We start from the raw sequence: 25,262 nt of genomic DNA on the forward strand, positions 1-25,262 counted from the left end.
AACCAAAATGTTTGGGAACAATGTTTATACAGATTGAAGGAAATAGGCAATCTCACATATGGTTGGTGATGTGGCATCATGCATGGCATAATTCTTATAGAAATCAATTTGCCAGTTATCTATCAAGAATAAAAATGTATAAATTTTCTGACCTAGTAATTCCAATTTAAAATTTTATCTTCGAGTTAACTCACTCATGTGCAATATGACCTATGTGTAACATTATTAAATGCAGCATTACGTATAATGGCAAGATATTGTGAAGAATTAAAATGTTTGTCATTAGGAACTATGAAAATATATTATGGTACATCCATACAATGAAAATTTATGCAGTTATGAAAAAAAATCAAGAAACCCTTTAAGTACTGATATGGGACAATCTCAAAAATATGTTAAGTGGAAAAGACAAGTTGAAGAACAGTGTGCACTGCAGAGTATGATCTATGAAAAATATCTCCAGAAAGATATCTGAGAAACAGACAACACTACAGGGAGAACTGGGTACTAAAAAAAAGGGAAGGAGACTTTTCACTGTACATCATTCTGGTTTTTGAATTTTGAATCAAGTGAATGTTACATGTTCTGGTGAAAAAAAAATTTTCTTAGGAGATAAAATTTTGAAATAAAAACAAACATTCCAGCAGAAATACAAAATTCTTTTAGGTAAAACTCAAATTAGCAAGTGTTACATCTCTTTCATTGGATGGATAAACTTTTCCACAATCCCACTGAGTCTTTCAGGTTCCATCAGTTTATTTACCAATTCCTGCTCAATAGCCATTAGGGCTAGGCCACTAAGCTTCTCTTGTCCCATGGTATGACATAAATATGTTTTAAGACGAGGCAGTGTAGAAAATGAGTTTTCGGCACTTGAAGTAACTGGCCAAGACAAAGCAATATGTAACAGCTTTGATATGCAAGGAATATTATTGTGAAGACCATGCTGGATAAACAAATAGCCAAGGTTGATGAAGTTGATACAATCATAATCTATGACAAAGTTAAGCTTTGCATATTGCCGATAAAATCTAAGTTCTGGGATGATGTCTGCATCAAGTTTATAAAATTCTTGGACATGTTTGGCTGTTGCTTCATTTAACGGTTCATTCCATTTAAATAGTAGTTCTGAAATTTGCTTCATTTTGCAGTAATCAAACTCTGAAAAACATAATTTTAAATTATTTAATATAGTGTCCAATCCTTGGTAATAAATATTAATTTTATATTGTTCTTCTGTTGAGGTAGGAAAAAAAGTACTATCTGAATTGCCAAGATCTATTGTTTTCTGAATTTTTCTTCTTTTCTGAAAAGAAGGTCTTTCAACTTCAAAACTTTTACTGGTTATTTTTTGACATATTTCCTCTGTTCCATCCCAGATAGTTTTGAAATAGACGTCATTTCTTTCAGATGATAAACATTCCACAATTGCTTCTATTTTTGAAGACAATGAAAAAATATCTATGGTTTCACTCTGAAGCTCTTTGGAAAGAATTCCTGTAACACTTAACACTCGATAAAGAAATTTCAAACAAAAGATAAATTCAAATTTGGAAACCAATGTTAACAAATCACTCAATTCATCAGCCAAACTTGTATTTGAAGAATGGGTTGCTACAAATTCCAGTGTTTCAATAATCTCTGGAAGACCCTCGATCACTGATAGTAACATACGATCATGGGCTGTCCAACATGATTGTGATGTATGTTTCTTGCATGTTTTGTTTTGACCTAGTTTACAAGTATTTTGAAAATGTGCAGACATTTCCCCAGACATATGAATAGTGTTGAACAAAGAGCTGAGAGTATTTAGAGTAATTCGGAGTTCTTTTACTTCTTTACAAAACCTAATTACTGCTAAATCCAAAAAATGGGCATAACAATGTATGTACAAAGCTCTTGGCTCTTCTTTCTTGAATTCTGCTGCAACTTTATTAAATTTTCCCCTCAAATTCATGGTACTATCATAGGACTGGCCGCATATTTTACTCAAATCAACTCCAATTTGCTGCAGGTAAGTTTTGATAGTTCTATGTAAGTTAGTCCCAGTCATCTCTTCAACATCTATGAAACCCAAGAATCTTTCTTTTATTAAGACAGCCTTTGACATTTTTTGTGGGTATCTTACACAAATGGAAAGCTGTTCTTTAGTGGCACTATCAGTTGTCTCATCACATATTATTGAAAAAGCTGGGGAGACATTGATTTCATTCACAATATCTTGCAGTATTTCAGTCTTTATTATTTCAATAATATCATTTTGAATTTGTGTACTATTATAGAAGTCAACTTGTGAATTCAGAAGTCGGAATACTTCCTCTCCTTTATCTTTTGCTCTGATTTCTAACAATTCTAAAAAATTGCCTTTATTCACAGTTGAAATCGACTGATCATTTCCCCTTAATGATAAACTCTGCTTCCCAAGAAATAAAATATTTTCAATTATAAGCTGTAGGTACTTTTTATTTCCTTCCATCTGTTTTGAATGAATAGATAAATTATCATTGACAGCTTCATCACAAAACTGGGATTCCCTCCAAAACTGCAATGACTTCAAATGCATTTCACTTTTTTCATGCTTTCTGAATTTTTCCAGAGTCTTTTTCCAATTAGAAATTCCTTGGGCTGCTAATGATTCTCCTCCACAACTAAAATTTTTTTGGCAGAACAACTGGCATGAGTAACAGAATGTCACATCCTTTTTAATACTGCTTTTCAAATGCTGGAAATTTGAACACCAAGATTTCTTAATACTTCGTGATTTATCTTTAACTTTTAGTACTTTGGATGTAAATTTTGGATGACATAGTCCATCACTTATTTTCACAGATTTCATATTGTATGTAGCATCTTGGTTTGACACTTGATCTTTCTGTACTTCTACACTGGAGCCAACTGCATTCTGACTGGATATTGATGAAGATGGTGAAAGGCTTGGCTGTTCAACACTATTATTAGCAACAGCAGTACTTGATTCACTGGGTAAACTCTTAGAAATGTTTGGGAGAAAAAAACAAAAACATTTGTTTGAACAGTTATCAAATGATTAAAATATCAAACATATCTATTCTAATAACACAAGAAAATGAATAGGTACGTTGCAACACGAGCTCCACTAGGGGGAAACATTAACAATTATTTATAATGTAAAGTTGTGATCTAGATTCAACACTAAATGTTCAAAGAATCTTGGGGTGCCTGGGTGGCTCAGTTGGTTAAGTGTCTGACTCTTGGTTTTGGCTCAGGTCATGATCTCATGGTTCGTGAGCTGGAGCCCCCTGTCGAGCCCCTCTTCAGCGTAGAGCCTGCTTGGGATTCCCTCTCCCTCACAGTCTGCCCCTCCCCTGCTTGCTTATGCATGCTCTCTCTCTCCCTCAAAATTAAAAAAAAAATGTTCAAATAATCTTTTGGTATGTAATTGTAATAAAAATAATTTTTATTGCTCATAGGACTATAGTATTGAAAAAGGTAATAAAGAACCCAAAGGAAAAACTATGACTAATAATACTTATGTTTAAATATTCTTAATAATTTCAAGTCAGACCTGAGACTTGGGAAATTGAATATGAGTACCAAAAGATGTTTATTGCTCAACTTTTTTGAGTTCTAGGATGAAAACAGGAATGAATGTGGTCATATATATGTATATATATGAATTGTGTGTATATACACACAAATATACTTAACAAAGAAAATACAGTATCAAAAAATATTAGGAACAAAACTTACATCTACAATGACATTTGCTGTTACTGAAGAAACTGTATCTGCTAAAATAAAATAGAGTATCATCAATTCAAGATCTTATACTATAATCTACAAAATAGCATCATAAACCACAATTGCTTATTTCGTATCAGGCAACAAAAACAAACTTAGAATAGAGGCGCCTGGATGGCTCAGTTGGTTAAGCATCTAACTTTGGCTCAGGTAATGATCTCACGGCTCGTGGGTTTGAACCCTGCATTGGGCTCTGTGCTGACAGCTCAGAGCCTGGAGCCTGCTTTGGAATCTGTGTCTCCATCTTTCTCTGTCCCTCCCCTGCTCGTGCTCTCACTCTGTCTCTCTCTCTCTCTCTCTCTCTCTCTCAAAAATAAACAAACATTAAAAAAACTTAAAACAACAACAACAAACAAACTTAGAATAGATAGATTCATCAAGGATGGGAAAACAGTGTATATGTCAAATATCTTTATTATCAATTTTACCTTGTGAGACATCAGAGTTCATGATGGGTAGGGAGACATGAGTATCTGCCAGTGACACTATATTGCTTATAATTGGAGTTGTATCTTTCTTTGGAGAAAAGAGCCCCGTTGAAGCATCATGTACCATGGAAACATTTACTGATAAAAATAAGAAGATTTCTCAAAAACCAGGCAGAACCAATCAGAAAGCATTATTTAATAACAAGTTATTTCAACAACAATGGAAATATCTAATAGCTTAAGGTATTGCTGGATATGAAGTAAGGCTAAGGAATAGGTAGGTTCTTTAGGATAACACATTAATAACCTTAAACTGATAATTTACATTTTCTATTATTTTGTATATTTTATCTTTGCATACAATTTCTTAGTTCTTTATACACCATTTGCTTGAAATTTCAAGCAAATCTTTACATGAAATTACCCACAAAGAAGAGAAAAGAGATTCCTATAGAATCTCCTAATGGGTATCATTTCTAACACCTCCAAGATTCTTAACCCTCAACATGAATGGAGCTAGACTGGTTTCTAAGCTAACAGTGCAGAGATTTCCATCATAAGCCAGTTTACATGCTGTATAAGCCCCAGGAGAATCATTTACTTTATTATCTATGTAAATAGCACCAATGGTTCTATAGGAGGCTCTCTGATGGAATACAAAGTTGGCTCTGGGTTACTTAGTGCTTTTCTACTAGTGAACTTCAAACTATTTCCAACTAGCTCTACTTCTGTAAAAAATGTAACTAACTACTAGCCTTGCTTTTACAAAGCAGAGTTGAGTACAAAATTCTATATTCTAATACAACGATTTTCATAAATAAAGTCTCTGGTGGTGAAGTAGATTTTCTTTTACATAAACTACTGGAAACTTTTTTTTGCAACAAGTTTTGCATTGTTTTGATTTTTAAGTCAAAAACTTAACCTTGAGATAAATCAAGGTTATAAATTAAAGGAAAGCAGTAATATTCTTCAATAGTTTCTAATCCTCTGATAACTGCTAAATAAACATTACCTGTAGAAGATTCCATCTTAGCTTTATTGTAAGCAGAGAAACAATTAATAGAACAGAAGAGGTCTGTCTTCCCCAAGTCATTGGTGGTCTCAATCATTTCATCTGAGGGCTTCAATGATTTGCAAAGAACAGATGTAAGTGTTTTGGCTGGTTTCTGTTTAGAGATTAAAGTAATATTCATATTCCCGGTATATGATATATATTGTTAACAAGCAAAACATATCCACCATTACTGCTATTAGCTGAAATATAATAAGTAATGATGATGAAGCCCTGTTTTACACTTTCCTAAAAGCCAGGAAAAAAAGGCACTAAGGATTACAATGACTAAAATGAGGGAAACAGATCAATCCAAAATATAACTATTTGTGTTATGTCTCAGATATATACTAGTTGCAGCAGTAATATATACGCAAGCAATGAAGAAGGAGGTCACAGAAAATGTTCCTCAATCCAGGCAATCAAAGCCAACTGGATACATAAATAAAAGCCTTAAAATTATATCTCTTTTCTCAATTCCACTTTGGATATAAACTCAGGGAAGCCTTTTATGTGTGCTAAGGAGGAGCCAGAAAAGGGTGCTTAATTAAGTTATAACATGCTGTGAGAATTACTGTTTTTCTAGGCTAACTTCATGGTAAAAATTGCAAGCATATTATGAGAAGACAGCACATAAGCAGTAAGATGTATAGAATATAGTGCATTCAGTAAGTGTACAAAGGTAAAGGATATAAACTGAGGTTCACCATCTATTGTTTCTACTGAAAGAGGAATCCTCATTCCTGGACTATGGCAATGGTGAAAAAGAACTGCTTTGGGGGACATAAAGTACAAAGACAATTGAAAATATATAGGTTTTCTTCTGTGAAAGAACAGGATATTGGCAAAGGAATAATGAAACAAAAAACAGAGTCTAACTTTGAAAATTCTTTTACCCTTTATTAGTATGACTTTTTATACTGAGACACCCCTAACAATTCATCAATATTTAACATCAAGTAATAATAGTACTACGTATCATCTGTAGTTAATTATTCATATGGGAAAAGTAATAATTAATTTACTCTATTAAGAAGATGTGGGGGGAAAACAATGTGGTCAAAGTATATTTATATAAAACAATCCACTTAAAAAAAGTCACCCCGTTTTTAGATTCATAGATTTGAACAATTTTCTAAATCTTTTTTTTTTTTAATTTACATCCAAGTTAGTTAGCATATAGTGCAATAATGATTTCATGAGTAGACTCCAGTGATTCACCCCGTATGTGTAACACCTAGCACTCATCCCAACAAGTGTCTTCTTTAATGCCCCCTTACCCATTAAGCCCATCCCCCCACCCACAACCCCCCCAGCAACCCTCAGTTTGTTATCTGTATTTAAGAGTCTCTTATGTTTTGTCCCCGTTTTTATATTATTTTTGCTTGTCTAATTCTGGATTACACTTAACTAACAATATGGATTTTCTCCATTATCACTATTACAATAATATCTTATATGCAGGGTGTAGTGTTAAATGGTGCTTTTTAAACTCCTTTACCCAAATCAGCCCTACCCCATCACATAGGCTGAGTAACTAGGTACTCAAAACAGGCTCTTAAAAACAGGACAGGGCCTATTTATTGAGTGTGCCTGATAAAGAATGAAAAGATGGAATGGCATTTCTTGCCTTCAGAAGGCTCCCATGCCTTCCATTCTCCCATTTCTGGTCCAAAGGCAAGATACTCTTATGGTGTGGACATTCTGCCATAGATAAAAGGTGGCTCATAAATGACCTATTTGAATTGTTCAGACTTGCTGAGAATCCCATCTTCAATTGCTTATTTTTAAGGAAGAATTTACATAGATAGGGAGTTGGGTCTCAAAGCATCATCTGAACAAGCAAGACAACAGTCCCACCTCATGACAGGGGCTCAAACCACTAATTGTGTTAATCTCATTTAGTCCACCAAAGTAGAACCAGCTTCTCTGCTCTCAGAACCAACCACCAAAGGCTCTCCCACCAGAAATAGAAGATTATTTCTCACAGATTCAGATAAACCTGTGACATTCTTGATTCATTTTAAACCTTGCTTAGGGTTTACGAAAACAGAATTAAAAACACCTTTGTGGTTGAGTCTTACTGACCAGTAGGCTATTGTTATTTCTGCTATCTCTAATCTCAGTTTATAAACAAGCTTCTATCTGTGTGGCTTTTTTTCAAGGCAGATGATCATCCTGAGATATTTTAGGAAAATCTCCATACAGCATTTATCACGAATTGCTATGTAAGAGGAACTGTCAGAAGTCTTTCATTTCATCTCCTTCAATGTGTTGCCAACTGAAACTATTCCCAATGGTACTAAAATCTAATCCCCACATTTTCCTGAAGTGGAACCACTCACAAGCAAACTAATGGAAGGAACTCAATCTTGGATTTTTCATTTAGTCCCATGCAAATTCCAGTGGAGTGGTCCTTATGCAACAGGTCTTTATTTTTACCTGCTTATATGCTGTCATACCCTTTGAACTAATAAAGTAATGGGACTGGCCTTTCATTGGAAGTATATGCAACAGACTAGACAGTGTGATCGTAAGCCCTACAGTTCTCACAACAGATCACAGGAGGCTGTTCAAGTGAGAGTGAAGAACAGGCATTACTACAAAGACAGTGTTTCACATTCTGATATTTTACTTCATACTGAACCTAGGATTTAAAAGAATTCACTAAAAATGCTAATATTTAAGCAAAATAATCAGAATCCCTAAAGTTTAAAAAAAAATTGCAACTTACAACAGTAGTCTTCTGACACATGCTGCACTTGGTTAAAATGTTATTAGTACATATGGCAACAAATGCTTTTCTTTTTTCTTCATATGATGAAAGACAAGACTGGCTGCAAAAATTTTTGCTAGAGTCATCCAGCTGGACACTGATCACATCCTTTAGATTTAAAATGTCTCTGAAAATAAAAACAAGGGCACTATTAAACACTTTTATAAGTTAAAGCACACTCTCAAGTAACCCTCTCCCGTTTCACCTACTTGAGGAGTGTGCAGCAGCAGTAATAGCCTTGAAATAAGAAAACCTTTGGTATTTAGTTCTAGGACTTACATTCAGTAGTGATGGATAAGTCATTTATACTCTCAAATGTTAATTCCCTCATCTATAAAGTAGGGACTATAAATTTTTTTGTAGTATTTTTTTTTTGAGAGAGAGAGCATGAGCTGCAGAGGGGCAGAGAGAGAGGGAGAGACAGAATCTGAAGCAGGCTCCAGGCTCTGAGCTGTCAGCGCAGAGCCAGAAGCGGGGCTTGAAATTACGAACCATGAGATCATGACCTGAGCCCAAGTTAGATACTTAACTGAGCCACCCAGGTGCCCCTAAAGTAGGGACTACAAAGCACATCTGAGAGCGTAGTTTTGAGGACTACCTAGTCTGTATTAGTTAGTGCTAGTCATAACAAAATGATGATGAGAAATCACATATTCATTCCTCACCAAATTTGGAATCTACAAAATATATCAAAGTACAGTCTACAAAATTCCAGAGATCCTCCAGAGACTTTCAAGGGGTTCACAAATCAAAACTATTTTCATATTAAAATGTGATTTGTCTTTCTCGTTGTGTTAACATTTCAAGTGATGGTGTAAAATCAACAATGGGCCACTGCAATTCCACTCCTAGATATGTACCCCAAAGAAGTGAAGGAGTACTCAAAAAAGGATAGACACATGCATGTTTCTAACAGCACTATTTCAAATAGGTAAAAGATGGTGCCACGCTGGCTCCATCAGTAGAGCATGCAATCTCTGAATTGTGGGTTCAAGCCCCACGTTGGGCCTGGAGTTTATGTAAAAAAAAAAAAAAAAGCTAAAAGATGGAAACAGCCCAAATGTTCACCAATGAATGAATGGATGAACAAATTGTGATATATCCATACAGTGGAATATTATTCAGCTGTAAAAAAGAACAAAGTACTGATATACATGCTATAACATGGATAAACCTTGAAAACCTTATGCTAAAAGCCAGACACAAAGGGTCATATGTTGTATGATTCCATTAATATGAAATATCCAGAAAAGATAAATCCCCAGCAAGAAGACAGACTGGTAGAGACAGAACATTTTACTTTGGAGAACAGAAATATTTTGGAATTAGACACCCTGAGTATACTAAACATTACTGCAATGGCTTTTTGTTATGTGAATTTCACCTTAATAAGCTGGGAGGGAAAAAAAAATGCTGGATAAAAACGTTTGCCAGAGCCTTAGGCAAATTAAGGCACTTGCACCAAAATGTCCTAGTATTTGTTATTCACTGCCATACATTCACTGTAAAAATCAATTTACTTTTTTTTTTTAATTTTTTTAACGTTTTATTTATTTTTGAGACAGGGAGAGACAGAGCATGAACGGGGGAGGGTCAGAGAGAGGGAGACACAGAATCTGAAACAAGCTCCAGGCTCTGAGCTGTCAGCACAGAGCCTGACGCGGGGCTCGAACTCACGGACCGCGAGATCATGACCTGAGCTGAAGTCAGCCGCTTAACCGACTGAGCCACCCAGGCGCCCCTCAATTTACTTTATTAAACTTCACCCTTGACAACCTCTTTTCAGTATTCTGTGATGAAATGGGACACAGGCATAAAGATCTTCCCCTGCACACTAAAGTATGATGGCCGCCTCAAAGAATATCATGTGGGAATGTTAACAGTTACAACCTAAGGTAGCTACTTTTTTTGTGGAACATATTTTCACTTGAAAGAACAAACTATTATCCAGAAGTGAGTATCTGGTAAATATTTTCTCAAAAATGAATAAAGTAAGACTGTAACTTCAAGATAAACTGGCAGTATTCATTGCCAATGATAAAATTTGAGCTTTCATTGAAAATTAGAATTTTCAGAGGTGCCTGGATGGCTCAGGTAAGCGTCCGACTTCAGCTCAGGTCATGATCTCATGGTTTGTGAGTTTGAGCCCTGTGTCGGGCTCTGTGCTGACAACTCAGAGCCCGGAGCCTGCTTCAGATTCTGTGTCTCCCTCTCTCCCTGCCTTTCCCCCTTTCACGCTCTCTCAAGATAAATTAAAAAAAAAAAAATTGAAAAAAAGAAAAATTAGAATTTTGGGGGTGTCTGGGTGGTACGGTTAAGCCATTGACTAAGCAAGTCAGTTAAGCATCGGACCCTTGGTTTCAGCTCAGGTCATGATCTCAACAGTTTCGTGAGTTTGAGCCCCATATCAGACTGTATGGTGACAGTGTGGAGCCTGCTTGGGAGTCTCTCTGCCCCTCCCCCACTCATGCTGTCTCACTCTCAAAATAAATAAATAAGCTGAAAAAAAAAAAAGAAAAGAAAATTAGAATTTTGGAAAATCTGCCACCTCCAATTTGATTGCTTCCCAATAGTTAAACTTTCCTGATGAGATTAGTAGTGATGATGAGGATTATTTTTGGGGGTGGTGATTTTTTTTTTTTTTTTTAGCAAATGTGATTTTTGAAATATTGCATAAAGAAATATGTTAACATTTAGAAGATCTGCATAACTCAGTGAACCATTATTTTCCAAATTATTATACCAGGTAACAAAAATCATTCATTTATGGGTAAAAAAAAATTCAAAGTACAGATAGACCAATGATTGTAACCTAACAAGACCAATGAATTTTAACCAAACAGTACAAAAAATTTTTGATATGGTTTCAGATTCTACATTCCAAATAACCTTTAACAATACTTGGGTGGAGTGTCACAGAAGAGCACCACAAAATCTAAAAGGCTATTTAAACACTCTTCCCTTTTCCAATTACATATTTGTAGGATCAGTTTTTTTTCACACTTCAGCTAAAACATTTTCCAATGAACTGAATACAAAGGCAGATATGAAAACTCAGCCAGACATTAAAGTGGTTTGCAAAATAAAATCATGCTTACTAAATTTTTCTTAACATTTCTTCTCATCAAATTAAAAAACATATATGGCTAGTTTTCATTAAAAAATATTATTTATGTAGGGTCATCTGGGGGGCTCAGTCAATTGGGTGTCTGATTGTTGATTTTGGCTCAGGTCATGATCCCAGGGTTGTGGGACTGAGCCCGTCAGGCTCTATGCTCAGCATGGACGCTGCTTGAGATTCTCTCTGCCCCTCTCTCTCTAAAATGAATTTTAAAAAATATTATTTATGTCAACATGCACTGAGTTATTATTTTTAAATGACTGTTTTTAAATAATGAGCTTAAAAATTTCTCCATTTTAATTTCTAACACAGTATATATTAGTAGATATAACCTATGAACTAAAGCTCTGTCTCTTCAATAATTTTTAAGAGTGTAAAGGGGTCCAGGGACCAGAATGTTTGAGGACTGCCAAGATATCTGGCTACTTAGAACCTTCAGAATATCAATTATTCAGTGTAATAATTATCCAGATGAAATACTCCTGAAATCAGCACTATTTTAACACTTCAACATTTACAAATTTTTAGTGTATTATGATCTTTCTGCCTCTTAAACAAATGGTACCAAAAATAACAGGTTCATTTCATGATCCCCAATCAGTCATTTTACTGGTTTAAGACACAGTTCTAAATGCAGTATCTGAGTTGTGCTATCCTTGTATTTCATTTGACAAAAATTTTTCTAGGTTTCACTGTGTGCCAGGTAGTGTTTAGGCATTGGGAATATAAACAGGAGTATGATCTGGTTCCTAATCTCAAGAGGTTCACAGTCTAACTGGGGCAATATCAATTTTTTAAAACATTAATGCTATGATTAATATTGTGGGAATTATGAACACTACTGAAACACAGACCATGGAACAACTACTCCAAGTGGTTGGGAGTTAGGAAGAGAGGATGGAATGGTGTGCGAATAGACAAAAGGTAAAGATATTGGAGGCAGACCTTTAAGACAGAAATTAGCCAGATAGAAAGGGAGGCAGAAGAAACTGCATCAGCAGAAGCATGAAGTCTGAAAACGCTTACTGGTTTTTACTGCTACCAGTATACTAGATTGCTGGTTTCTAATCTACTAAGGCCTTATACATAAAAAATAAAAAAATGAATTTTCTTAAAAGTGCCTACAATTAGCTTAAACTAACTCTTAAGCATCAGACTGAACAACTTTCCTATATATATAAGTGTTACAGCATTAGTGCACAGGGATATTCTGAACTCTGTTGGTTGCTTTCAGGATCTCTGGTTGGTTCCACCTGGGATACTAAGGTGCAGAAACAACAGTTCTTCAAAAGAAGTCTTCTCTAACATAATTTAAAATGTCATTTTCAAAGCTAACTTTCATTTGGTTCATAAAACAGAATAAAGATTGCAATAACTCAAAACAGATTTTAAATCACTGCTATAAAAGAAACTTCAACAAGGACTGATAATTAGCTAAAACTTGAGAACTACGTATTAATGCAAGATGCTAATAAATGTGAAGGAAAAAAAATTTCAAAACAAGCACAGGTTACTCTGAAAAATGGATGGACTCTCCTAGCCTAAGCACTACCACCTTTTCACCAACGTATACAATAGTATTTTGCATCAAAAAAAATTCTGTATTCCAAAGAAAGTAAAACTTGTTCCTTGTTTTTGCTCATACTGGATTTCTCTGCCTTAGAGAACTTACTATATCTTTCCTGTTTCAGCCTTTTCAATCTACCTGGGAGATGTGCTGAAGATGTATAATGGGCCAAAATAGTAACATGATACCTTAACTTCTGAGGGCCTCAGTTTCCTCAAAACCAAAAGAAAATGTTTGGACTGGATGATCTCTAAGGTCCCTTCCAGTTTTATGTTTCTGCAGAGAAAGAAAGCAGACTGAAGAAAAGTGCGTTACAGCCCTTAGCAAATAAGAAAAAAGACACAGTATTGAAGGGTTGAAAAAGCACAAGAGAAAGGTCAGTTTCAGGGTCTAAGACTTGCAGCAAAGGGTAACACCAAAGTGCCAGCCAAACAAGGAGCTGAAGCAACCAATAAAAAGGATTTGTAAGTTTGTTAAGAGAGTAGTAATAGTAATAATTAACATTTACTGAGTTCTTATTACATACCAGTATTGTTCTATCACTTAAATCTATTATTTAATGCTCATAATTCTTATGTACATTGAATTAAACAGATGGGAATACTAAGACAGAAGTTCTCAGTGCTTTTCAAACTTTAGCATTATATACGTATCATCTGGAGACAAAAGCATTTCTGATTCAGTGGGTCTGGGTGAGACCTGAGATTCTGTGGTTTTATTTAACAAGGTCCCAGATGATACTAATACAGCTGCTGTAAGTTACAAAATATAACCATAAATGGAGAAAGCAAGATTCAAATTATGGCAATCTGATTCCAAAATAAGACATCTGAAAGGAATTTATTGTATTTACAAGCAAAACTGGTGACCTATGTGTTTTCTTCATTCTGAAACAAAAACATTTAAAATTTAGCAATAGCATTTCATGAGCGTTAACAAACCAGAATATTATGATAGGAGTCTCAAAGCACACTGATCTACATATCAGGGTAGAGTTCAAAGTTCTGGACATTTTCCACTAATTCATTATGAAATTAGTACTACTTCCTTTCTCTGCATCTAAATTGCCTTACATATGTAAAAATTAAAAAAAAAAAAAGTTAGCAATAAAGACCCCGACAGTAGCTCACAGAAATCTTGAAAAGATATCTACCCATTTATGTTTACCTGTGACTATTCGATTTTGCAAAAGAATCAAATAACTTCATTACAAGAGAAACATTATATTAATTTTATACCTTGGAAGATCCAAATAAACTGTTATATGATTAATGTGTTAGTGCATCCTATACAGTTAAATGATAAAATAGAATGGGCATATAACAATCCCACTTATAGAGAATTTCAACTAGAAAGAAAAGTAAATTTCAGAAGTCACACTATTTAAAGTTGAAGAGAACTAGAACTCCCTATGTTTTAATTTGTGCAAATCTCTCAATAAAAAAACTATTTCTGAAGAATCTAATAAAGGAAGTGAAAGCAGAAGCAGCTTCCTTTCACTAAATCAAGGTGATACTACTTCAGAAAAAATGAAAATGTAGGTAATTACAACCAAGACTGATCGAGCTCTATGTAGGGGAAATAAAAGTGGGCATAATTTAGAATTATATACTTTGAGCAGTTTGAACAAGTTTTCTTGGGAAGAGCTGGTGAACTGGCAGATGAAATGTATTCGGTGATGCAAAACGTGGAGCAGAAGAGCTGAGTAGACCCCTTCCTCTGATAAGCAGTTTGCCCCTTCTGAAGAATTTTTTTACAACCAGAACAGGAAACCTGAATAGCTGTGGTTGAAACTGAAGGAAGCATTTTATTCATGCCAGATGATGTCAGAGAAAGCTGAATGCTTGTAGTCAACTGTGGAGCTATAAACACAAAACAGGAAGGCAGAAAATTAGTATTTACATAAAATTAAGTATGCATTCTTTCATTTTCATTTAGAGGTTACTTCTCCTGGACGTGAAACCCAAAACAAACAATGCACACCATTCAAACATATTCTAAAAAAGCAGAATAAATTGGCTATTACATTTAGAATAAAGTGATTCTATTACCACTGTCTGAAAATGTAGTGTTTATTTTCAGTTCATTCTCCTGAGTTTTGGGCTGCTGGGCTTGACAATACTCCTAAAAAAAGAGATGAAAATAATGAATACACTGTGTATAAAACCAGCAGTTATTCAATAGAAAATGATAAATTATGTTTAAGTCTGTTCAGTGAATTGTATAATTAAACTGAACCATAGTACATAGGTGAACACTCTCCTTTTGGTGACCTTTGGCTGACAACACCAATAAATCACATTATGTGTAATCATACTAGATGTGACTTCAATAGTTTTTGTTCACACAGCCCTTCAGGAGCTACTACAAACAGAGGAGACACACTCAATAATGACATCTATTTTCCATCCTTGTTCCAGTCATTAATAGCTAACTGTCTTCATAAAGACCATCAACACAAAAGTTGTTGGACTGGCCTAAATAAGTCTTACAGAGGAGGATGTTTCAGAGCAGCAGACAAGCTATCTAAATGTGATTTATGTGTTTGAATGTCCATAGACTGAAGAAGCAACAGATACTTCCTAGATGGACAACATTCCCCAGTGACACCAAGTCAATGAGAGTCATATCCTTACTTGATACTGACTTACTTTAGGCTATTTCTAAACTGAATATCAGAAATAAATTAAAACTGGGGGCGCCTGGGTGGTTCAGTCGGTTGAGCATCCAACTTCAGCTCAGGTCATGATCTCACGGTTCGTAAGTTCAAGCCCCGCATCGGGCTCTGTGCTGATGGCTCAGAGCCTGGAGCCTGCTTTGGATTCTGTGTCTCCCTCCCTCTCTGCTCCTCCCCCCATTGTGCTCTGTCTCTGTCTCTCAAAAATAAACAAATGTAAAAAAAAAAAAAAAAAAAGTTTTAAAAAAAAGAAAGAAATTAAAACTGAATTTACTTTTTATTTCATCAGAAATTTCAGCTGGTTCATATATAAACATTCTAAGGAAAATTTGGCCCTACTACAGAATACTCACAGCTTGAATCAGTTTGTCACTTATAGGTTTTTTAGGATATATCTAAAAAAGTTTAAGAATAAACATGAAACTAATTTGGGTAAGATAATTACAAAAAAAATACAAAATTCTAAGGATTAAAAATGTACTAATTCTACTACTTCAATTGAGTCAGTAGCATAAAAACATACTATTAGTTACTCGTATGCTTTCTAGTTAATAAAAATGAAAAGAAAAATGTGTTACCCTTAGCTAGGCCCATAATACCCTAGGCAATCCTTGTATCAATCCAAACACCCAATTCCAACCATCTATTCTTCTCTCAAATCATATTCTTGCATATAGTTGTGATGGCACTTGACACAATACACTTTATATGATTTGACCAACTACTTTAGGGAAGATAAAGATTTAAGATTCTCTTTTCTTTTTTAAGTTTATTTACTTTGAGAGAGAGAGAACACATTCATGTATGTATGAGAGTGAGGAGAGGAGCAGAGAACAAGGGTGAGAGAGAATCCCAACATGTGGGGCTCAAACTCACAGTGAGATCATAACCTGAGCCAAAATCAAGAGTTGGAAGCTTAACTGGCTGAGTCACCCAGGTGCCCCAAGATTTAAGATTTTAAACCCATAGGGGCGCCTGGGTGGCTCAGTCGTTGAGTGTCCGACTTTAGCTCAGGTCATGATCTCACAGCTCATGAGTTTGAGCCCCATGTCGGACTCTGTACTGAGCTCAAAGCCTGGAGCTTGCTTTGGATTCTGTGTCTCCCTCTCTCTCTACCCGTAACCCACTTGCATTCTGTCTCTGTCTCTTTCAAAAATAAACATTAAAAAAAAAAAATTATAAAGAAGATATTTTTAAAAAAACAAAAAAAGAAAGAAAAAGAAAGATTTTAAACCCATAAACCAGCATCTGCATAACTGGAATGTACACTTAAACGCTGTTCTAGAAAAAAGAAAATAAAGTAGAATACTTACCTGTGCATTGTCAGGTTCTGTCTTAATTTCATCCAGCTGCCCCAGTTGTGGTGCCACTGCTTTGTCACATTCGCTATCTATCGGTGATTCTTTCATCTTAGTATCTGATGCAAAGGAATCCACTAGTTCCAAACTAATGAATTTCTTCTTGGGGAATAGTATCCAGGTTCCTAAAATAAAATATGAATTAATGGAGAGCCTGATTTTAAAATTAGTCCTTTTAAATATGGTAGGTTTCTGGAAACACAAAAGGTCTTTAGACAGCTTGGACTCAAGGTTCCTTCACAGAACCAACACTGGCTTTCTTCCCTTCATTCATTCACTATTCCCCAATATAGCTTTGCTGTATAATTTTCTGGTAGACATATCTATGCTTTCTTCTGGGACTAGTCTTCTCCACTTCTATTCCCCCAGGCCTGACTATAGCATAAACCACCAAACTCACAAGTTTACTTTTAACTTATTAAATAGTCTTAGGAGGGGTGCCTGGGTGGCTCAGTCTTTTAAGCGAATGACTTCAGCTCAGGTCATGATCTCACGGTCCGTGAGTTCGAGCCCCGCGTCAGGCTCTGTGCTGACTGCTCAGAGCCTGGAGCCTGTTTCGGATTCTGTATCTCCCTCTCTCTCTGACCCTCCCCCATTCATGCTCTGTCTCTCTCTGTCTCAAAAATAAATAAATGTTTAAAAAAATTAAAATAAATAAATAGTCTTAGGAAATGTAAAGTCTTCTATCCAAGGTTAATCCAAATACCTGTACTCACTACCTCTCCCCCAACACTGCCTTCCTATAGAGCCAGTTATTATCTGTATCTTCAACTCTACTTCCCCTCCTTATTGGTTCTTCACATATAAACATTCAAATACATTCAAGGATCCAACATTTAAATTCTTTTTAATGTTTATTTTTGAGAGTGAGAGACATAGAGCGTGAGCACAGGAGGGGCAGAGAAAGAGGGAGACAAAGAATCCGAAGCAGGTTCCAGGTTCTGAGCTGTCAGTACAGAAGGATCCAACTTTTAAAGCTATTGCCCTCTCTCTGACTACTCCCTTCATTCATCCTTGAAATTCTCCCTTTCCTTGAATCCTATGACTCCAAGACCTATTTCTCCTATCTCTTTGCTGGTCTTCTTCTCTTTAAGTTTATTTATTTTGAGAGAGAGACAGAGAGCATGAGTGTGGGGAGGGGCAGAGACAGATGAGAGGGAGAGAATCCCAAGCAAGTTCCACAAGGTCAGCAAAGAGCCTGCTGCAGGGCTTGATCTCATAACCCATGAGATCATGACCTGACTCAAGATCAAGAGTCAGATGCTTAGCTGCTGAGCCACCCAGGTGCCCCACCTTCTAAATATGTTTTGAATCTATTTTTCCATTACATTTCATGCCTGCCTTCCTCCACCCCCATGAATGGATTTCTTTTTGGTAACTAGATAAGATAGCTAAAATCCAAAATCACAATATAAAAGATTGTTGCGCATTCAGGCTTAAAAAATAATTCCAGGGGCATCTGGGTGACTCAGTCGGTTAAGTGTCGGACTCTTCATTTCAGCTCAGGTTTCGATCTCACAGTTTGTGAGTTCAAACCTCACACTGGGTTCCAAGCTGACAACGCAGAGTCTGCTTGGGATTCTTTCTCTCCCCCTCTCTCTAGCCCTCCCTGGCTCAAGCCTGCACTGTCTCTCAAAATAAACTTGAAAAAAAAAATCCATTTTACAGCTTTTGAAGAACTAAAAGTGCCTTTTAAAAAATGTTTATTTATTTTGAAAGAGAGAGAGAGAGCATGAGCAGGAGAGGGACAGAGAGAGAGGAAGAGAGAGAATCCCAAGCAGGCTCCATGCTGTCAGCACAGAGCACGACACAGGGCTTAACCTGAAAACCATGAGATCATGACCTGATCTGAAATTGAGTCAGACGCTTAGCTGACTGAGCCACCCAGGTGCCCCCACAAGTGCCTTTTGATTGCTCAGTCCCAAGGCTCCTTTTTCAAGGACAGACTGGTTCCTTGTATCTTCTTTTCTCTCATCTGAGATCTTCTCCCCACTTTTCTGGTGGCTTTTACTAAAATCCCTTATCACAAAGCAAAGAATTAAATGAATCCTTCAGGCCTGTGAAGTAAAATAAAAGCTCTTATGGCCTCTGCCCAGCCCATACCAGCAGAGTAAAACTCACTGGAAATTAACTATTAGACTATCATTCACCTGAAAGAAAATAGATAAGTCTAAAAATAAATTAAAAACAAAGCACCTATCGGGGCGCCTGGGTAGTTCAGTTGGTTAAGCATCTGACTTCAGTTCAGGTCACGATCTCGTGGTTGGTGAGTTCGGGCCCCACATCCAGCTCTATGCTGGATAGCTCAGAACCTGGAGCGTGTTTCAGATTCTGTGTCTCCCTCCCTCTCTCTCTGCCCCTCTCCCACTCGCACTCTGTTTCTCTCTCTCTCTCAAAAATAAATAAAACATGGGAATGCAAGCTGGTATAGCCACTCTGGAAAACAGTATGGAGGTTCCTCAAAAAACTAAAAATAGAACTACCCTATGACCCAGCAATTGCACTACTAGGCATTTATCCACGGGATACAGGTGTGCTGTTTCTGAGGGACACATGCACCCCAATGTTTACAGCAGCACTATCGACAATAGCCAAAGTATGGAAAGAGCCCAAATGTCCATCAATGGATGAATGGATAAAGAAGATGTGGTATATATATATACAACGGAGTATTACTCGGCAATCAAAAAGAATGAAACCTTGCCATTTGCAACTATGTGGATGGAACTGGAGGGTATTATGCTAAGTGAAATTTAGTCAGTCAGAGAAAGACAAATATGATATGACTTCACTCGTATGAGACTTTAAGAGACAAAACAGATGAACATAAGGGAAGGGAAACAAAAATATATAAAAACAGCGAGGGGGACAAAATATAAGAGACTCATAAATATGGAGAACAAACAGAGGGTTACTGCAGGGGGTGTGTGGGGGGGATGGGCTAAATGGTTCAGGGGCATTAAGGAATCTACTCCTGAAATCATTGTTGCACTATATGCTAACTAATTTGGCTGTAAATTTAATAAATAAATAAAAATAAAAATAAAAAATAAAACATTAAAAACAAAAACAAAGCACCTATGAGCTTTTGCATCTTGGAATCCCTTCCAACGTGTCAGTCATCACACAAATATGAAAATAATGGAAAGCACCCTGAAAGTGTAATTAATTAATCTATAACATGTTTCTGAAGCAGGGGCAAACAGTATAGAACTGTTGGAAAAACAAAAAGAGCAAAAAACATGTATGAATAATAAATCCAGTGCTTCCTTTTCCAACAAGATGCACATTAATGTAAAATAAGTCCTAGAAACCTTTTTTTTTAAAAGGTTGGGGTGCCTGGATGGCTCAATCAGAGCATGTGACTCTTCATCTCGGGGTTGTGAGTTTGAGCCCATGTTAAGTGTACAGATTACTAAAATAAATAAACTTAAAAATTTTTTTAATTAAAGACTTTTTTAAAGTTTTATTTATTTCGAGAGAGAGAGAGAGAGAGAGAGAGAGAGCGAGCACGCGAGCACATGCACAAGCAGTGGAGGGCAGATAAGAGAGAGACTCCCAAGCAGGCTCCATACTCAGCACAGAGCCCAGTTTGTGGGGCATGAATCCAAGAACCATGAGATCATGACCTGAGCTGAACCCAAGAGACAGATGCTCAACTGATTGAGCTACTCAGGTGCCCCCCCAAAATCTTTTATTTTTAAGTAATCTCTACACCCAACGTGGGCCTTAAACTCATGACCCTAAATCAAGTCACATGTTCCTCCAACTGAGCCAGCCAAGCATTGAAACCTTTTTTTTTTTTTTAATGTTTATTTATTTTGGGGAGACAGAGTACAAGCAGGGGAGGGGCAGAGAGAGAGGGAGACACAGAATCTGAAAACAGGCTCCAAGCTGTCAGCACAGAGTCCGACACAGGGCTCAAACCCACGAAGTGCAGGATCATGACCTGGGCTGAAGTCGGGTGCTTAACTCACTGAGCCACCCAGGTGCCCTGAAACCTGTTTTTAATATAGTCTCTCACCTGCCCCAACTGGGGCTAAACTGCATAAGTTGAAGAGCATTAATTGTACTAGGATCAATGTGGCACATATTCCTGATGGTTAATACTACTTGGTAATAACCAATTAAAACATTTTAATTTAAACCAAAGAGGAATATAACATGAAGCAAAAAACAAAATTCACATTAATTTTTAAAGTAAAACAGGAGACTGCAAAGAAATTACAAGCTATTAGGAGTTATTTTTAGACATACAAACAGACCTCCACAGAGAATGTATGCACTTTCCTCCTGGAAAATTGGTACAATATGGCTTATATAAGCTTGATGCTCCAAACTGCTTACCCTTAATCTTTTAATTCTTCCCCACTATATTGTGCTCATACTGTTCTCCTACTTGTAAAGTCATTATTGCCTATTCAAATCCTACTCAGCTTCTAAACCAACTCAGCTCCAAGTTTTATCAGATTGGTAAGAATTAAAAATAAAGCTGATAGGGGTGCCTGGGTGGCTCAGTCGGTTGAGCATCTGACTTCAGCTCAGGTCATTATCTCAGACAGCTCGGAGCCTAAAGCCTGCTTTGGATTCGTATCTCTCTCTCTCTCTCTCTCTCTCTCTGCCCCTCCCCTGCTTACGCTCTGTCTCTCTCAGTCTCTTAAAAATAAATGAATATTAAAAACATAAATAAATAAAAAGCTGATAAATCTAGGGGTGCCTGGCTGGCTCAGTCAGCAAAGCATGTGACTCTTTTGATCTCCAGAGTCCTGAGTTCAAGCTCCAGGTTGAGTGTAGAAATTGCTTATTTAAAAAAAAAAAAAAAAAATCTAGGCAAAACAGAGTAGTCTTCAGTATGATAAACCCTCCTACTGAAAACAATGATAAAATTAACAGGCTTTGCCCCTGAGGGCACTTTCCAGGGCAGAGGAACAAGCCCAAGCAGAAAACAGGCATACTGAACTAAGGAGCTGGGAGTTCTGGGTCACCAAAGTAGTTGGAACTCTAGAGGCACAAGGGAGAGGTGAGAACCAAGGAGAAATAACCCCCCCCAATTTGCATACAAGTATCCTCCTCCTCCTCCACGTATTAGCTGACTTCCAAACTGCATATGAATACTCTGTAGATATGAAACAGAAAATAGCAACTGGGAGTCTAAAGAGCTGAAAAGAGATTATAGAAGCTTTGCAGAGCTAAGAACAAAGTTGAAATTTAAGCCCAGCAAAGGTAGAGGGGACTTGGTAAAGATCTGGACTTGCAGCTGAGACTCCAGGGGAGCATCATGTGCTAGGAGTACAGACCACAACCCAGGAGAAAAGACTACTCCCTAGAAGAAAGCAAACCAAAAATAAATAAGCCCTAACAAGGCCTAATACTAGCCTCAACAGGATTAATGTAATCTGTAAGAACTGTCTGCCTGCCTACAGGAAACAGCACTCTCTGGAGTTAGTGCAGTTAGTCTTTAAATTTTTTCATCCACAGTGTTCACAGTACAGTAAAAATGTATGGGTACACCCCAACCAAAAACTCCCAAATAAGACTGACTGAAAATCAATTAAAAGAAAAAAGACAATAAAACAGACCTACAGGTGGCTAATATTGGTATTATCAGGCTAGGTCTTTGGCGCATTTGAGAAAACAGAGAAAAAGAGAAGTTTAGCAGAGTCCTGGAATTAAAAAAAAAAAAAAAAAAAGAGTTAATGGAAATTTGAGAATTGGAAAATAGGGAAATTAAGAATTTAATAAATTTTATATCAATAGTAGAAAGTAGTTCAGACTAATGCATAAAAGGGTAAAACTACAAAAAAATGTAAGTAACATGCGGGGTATGACAATATATCTATTTACAGATGTACACAGAGTCCCAGAAAAAGAGAAAACAGACAATGCAACAGATATAATATTTGAGGAACTACCGGCTGGACAATTTCCCCCAGATAAAGAAAAATATCAAACCACACAAATTCAAGAAGCTCTATGAATACACAAATGAGGTAAATACAAAAGGGAAACACAACTATGTATGTTATAGTTACACTGGTGAAAACTAAAAATAAAATCTTAAAAGCAGCTGAAGAATAAAGACATACAGGAGAACAAAAATTAGAATAAAGTTGTTTTCTTGTCAGAAACAATTTAGTCCAAGATGCCTGGGTGCCTCAGTTGGTTACGCATCTGAGTTTGGCCCAGGTCATGATCCAAAAGGATCTTCAAGTAACTGCTGAAATTATTAAGTAAATTTAGGAAGGTCAATATTCAAAAATCATTTCTTTTCACTATAACAATTAAATATTTTAAAACAACCATTTCCTACAGCATCATAAAACATCAAATACATCTAATGAAATATGTCAAGATCTCTACAATGAAAAAACAATGCTGAGAGAAATTAAGAAAGATATAAATAAATGGAGAAATAAAGCATGCTTGTTGATTGACTTAATACTGTTAGGTCAGTTTTCCCCAAACTGAGCTACAGATCAGTCCCAGTTTTTGTGGAACCTGGAAGATAATTCTAACATATATGCAATGTATACAGAACCTAGAATAGCTAAAATAATCTCAAAAAAGAAAAAAGTTGGAGGACTTACTAGTGGTGTGGTCACAAGAAAAAATAAAGTGACTAATGAATGAGTCCAGAAGCAGTTATACTCTAACATTTTACTTCTTTGCATTATAGCTATTTCTTTATACATGGCACTTTGCAAAAACTTGTTTTATTCACTTGTGTTCTGTAAGCTTTTTTACTATCTTGATAGAAAAGCTGGAGGGGCGCCTGGGTGGCTCAGTTGGTAAAGCATCGACTTCGGTTCAGGTCATGATCTCACAGCTTGTGAGTTTGAGCCCTGTGCCGGTCTCTGTGCTGGCAGCTGAGAGCCTGGAACCTGCTTCGGATTCTGTGTCTCCCTCTCTATCTGCCGCTCCACAGCTCACATTCTGTGTCTCTCACTCTCAAAAATAAACATTAAAAAGAAAAGCTGGAGGCAGAAGGCTGAATGCTTTTCAAGCCAAACTAAAATGTCCTTGCTTAGTTCTACAGGCAATGGGGAGCCACTATTTATGAAGTATTTAGGTACTGGAATTAGAGGAACGATTAGGATGTCCCAACACTCTATTATAAATACACTGCTAGCACAGTATGATTACAACAATTTAAGTGTATGCAAGGTAAAAAGCAGAAAAGAGGGAAGAAATCTTCTAGAAGATAAAATTTGAGCTAGGTTTTAAAGTGTCTACAAAGGATGATGAAAAGTATATTCCAGGTATAGAGACGGCATGGGCAAAATGACAAACGTGGGAACTGTAAGAAGCGGAGTTACTGTTAAAGGTAAAAAGTAAGAGTGCTAGTGCAAGGAAATAACATTTGAGAAGCTGACATGGGTCATATCAGAAAGGTCCCTGAACACCAAAATCCTTGAACTTAACTCTTGTAAATCAGTAGCTTTAGGGGTTCAGCAGACATTTCATTCATATTATTTTAAAAATGTACTTTAAAAATCATGAAATATACTTAATTCTATAATATACCAAATGTTAAGTATTTTAGAGACTTCCAAAGCCTCAATTTGTGCCAGATTAAGTGACCTTCAGAAAATAGTTTTTCCTGCCATCTGGCTGAATACAGCTCAATTCCTTGTAGCTTTTGTCAGTGACGAGTTAAGAGGACAGCTTTTCACCTATCCTTTTTGGATTGTGACCTGTTATATGCTCACTCACAGAAAATCCCAGAAGCAAATTCATTATTCTAGCAAGGGCATCTACTTCCCTAATGCTCTTGCTTCAACCTACAAGTTAAATGGCAAGGGTGCCTGGCTGGCTCAGTCGGTAGACCATGTAACTCTTGATCTCGGGGTTGTGAGTTTGAGCCCCACCTTGGGTATGGAGATTACTTAAAAATAAAATCTTTAAAAAAAACGGCAAACTGTTGAATCCTGATCCTGTCAAGACTAAAATTAATACAGTTTTGTTATAAATATTTTATTTTTAGTTCTTGTTATAAATTTTAAGTTCTTGTCTTATATATTTGTGATGAGGAATACAAGTTACTGTCAGGTGTTATTAGTGATCCAACTCTTGCTGAAATTGCATCCTAAGAAAGCTGGAAGTTACTGATTGCACACACTAATCCATGCAAACCAAAATACTCTCAATCCCCGTGCACTAAGGCAAAATACTGAAATAAAATGATAAAGACTGCACCTTCATCTAATCCCGATTTTATATTCCAATTCATCGAGTCAAACTTTTGTAGTAACTATTCAATCTCTTTTAGTTGAGATTCCGTATACACGTCTATTTGCAAAAGAACTTCCATGATGTCTTTTTTTTTTTTTTTTTTTTTAAGTTTGAAAAGTCACCACGGCTTAATCGAGAGCCACCGGTACGATCAGATGAATGTTTTAAAAAAAGAGGCCGCGGACAGAGACCAAACGCCGAAAGCGCAGTTACCACGCAGGGGCAGTGGGCGGCGAGAAACGCTGGAAATGCTGGACAAGGATCCCCCGACT

At 36.5% G+C, this 25,262-nt stretch overlaps 1 protein-coding gene across 1 annotated transcript; it reads right to left on the reverse strand.

The window, feature by feature from the left end:
* Positions 1-10: 10 nt before the first annotated feature.
* On the reverse strand, positions 11-25,119 carry ZMYM1 (zinc finger MYM-type containing 1). The gene is given in 11 exon segments (XM_047869012.1): positions 11-2,989; positions 3,730-3,767; positions 4,209-4,346; positions 5,221-5,374; positions 7,702-7,783; positions 7,785-7,906; positions 7,994-8,162; positions 14,336-14,585; positions 14,775-14,847; positions 16,714-16,883; positions 24,955-25,119. Coding segments are annotated over 11 exon segments (3,531 nt in total). The 5' UTR covers positions 24,989-25,119; the 3' UTR covers positions 11-688.
* Between the last annotated feature and the right edge of the window lie 143 nt (positions 25,120-25,262).

The sequence above is a fragment of the Prionailurus viverrinus genome, chromosome C1 (genome assembly GCF_022837055.1).
Source record: "Prionailurus viverrinus isolate Anna chromosome C1, UM_Priviv_1.0, whole genome shotgun sequence".
NCBI classification, from domain to species: domain Eukaryota; kingdom Metazoa; phylum Chordata; class Mammalia; order Carnivora; family Felidae; genus Prionailurus; species Prionailurus viverrinus.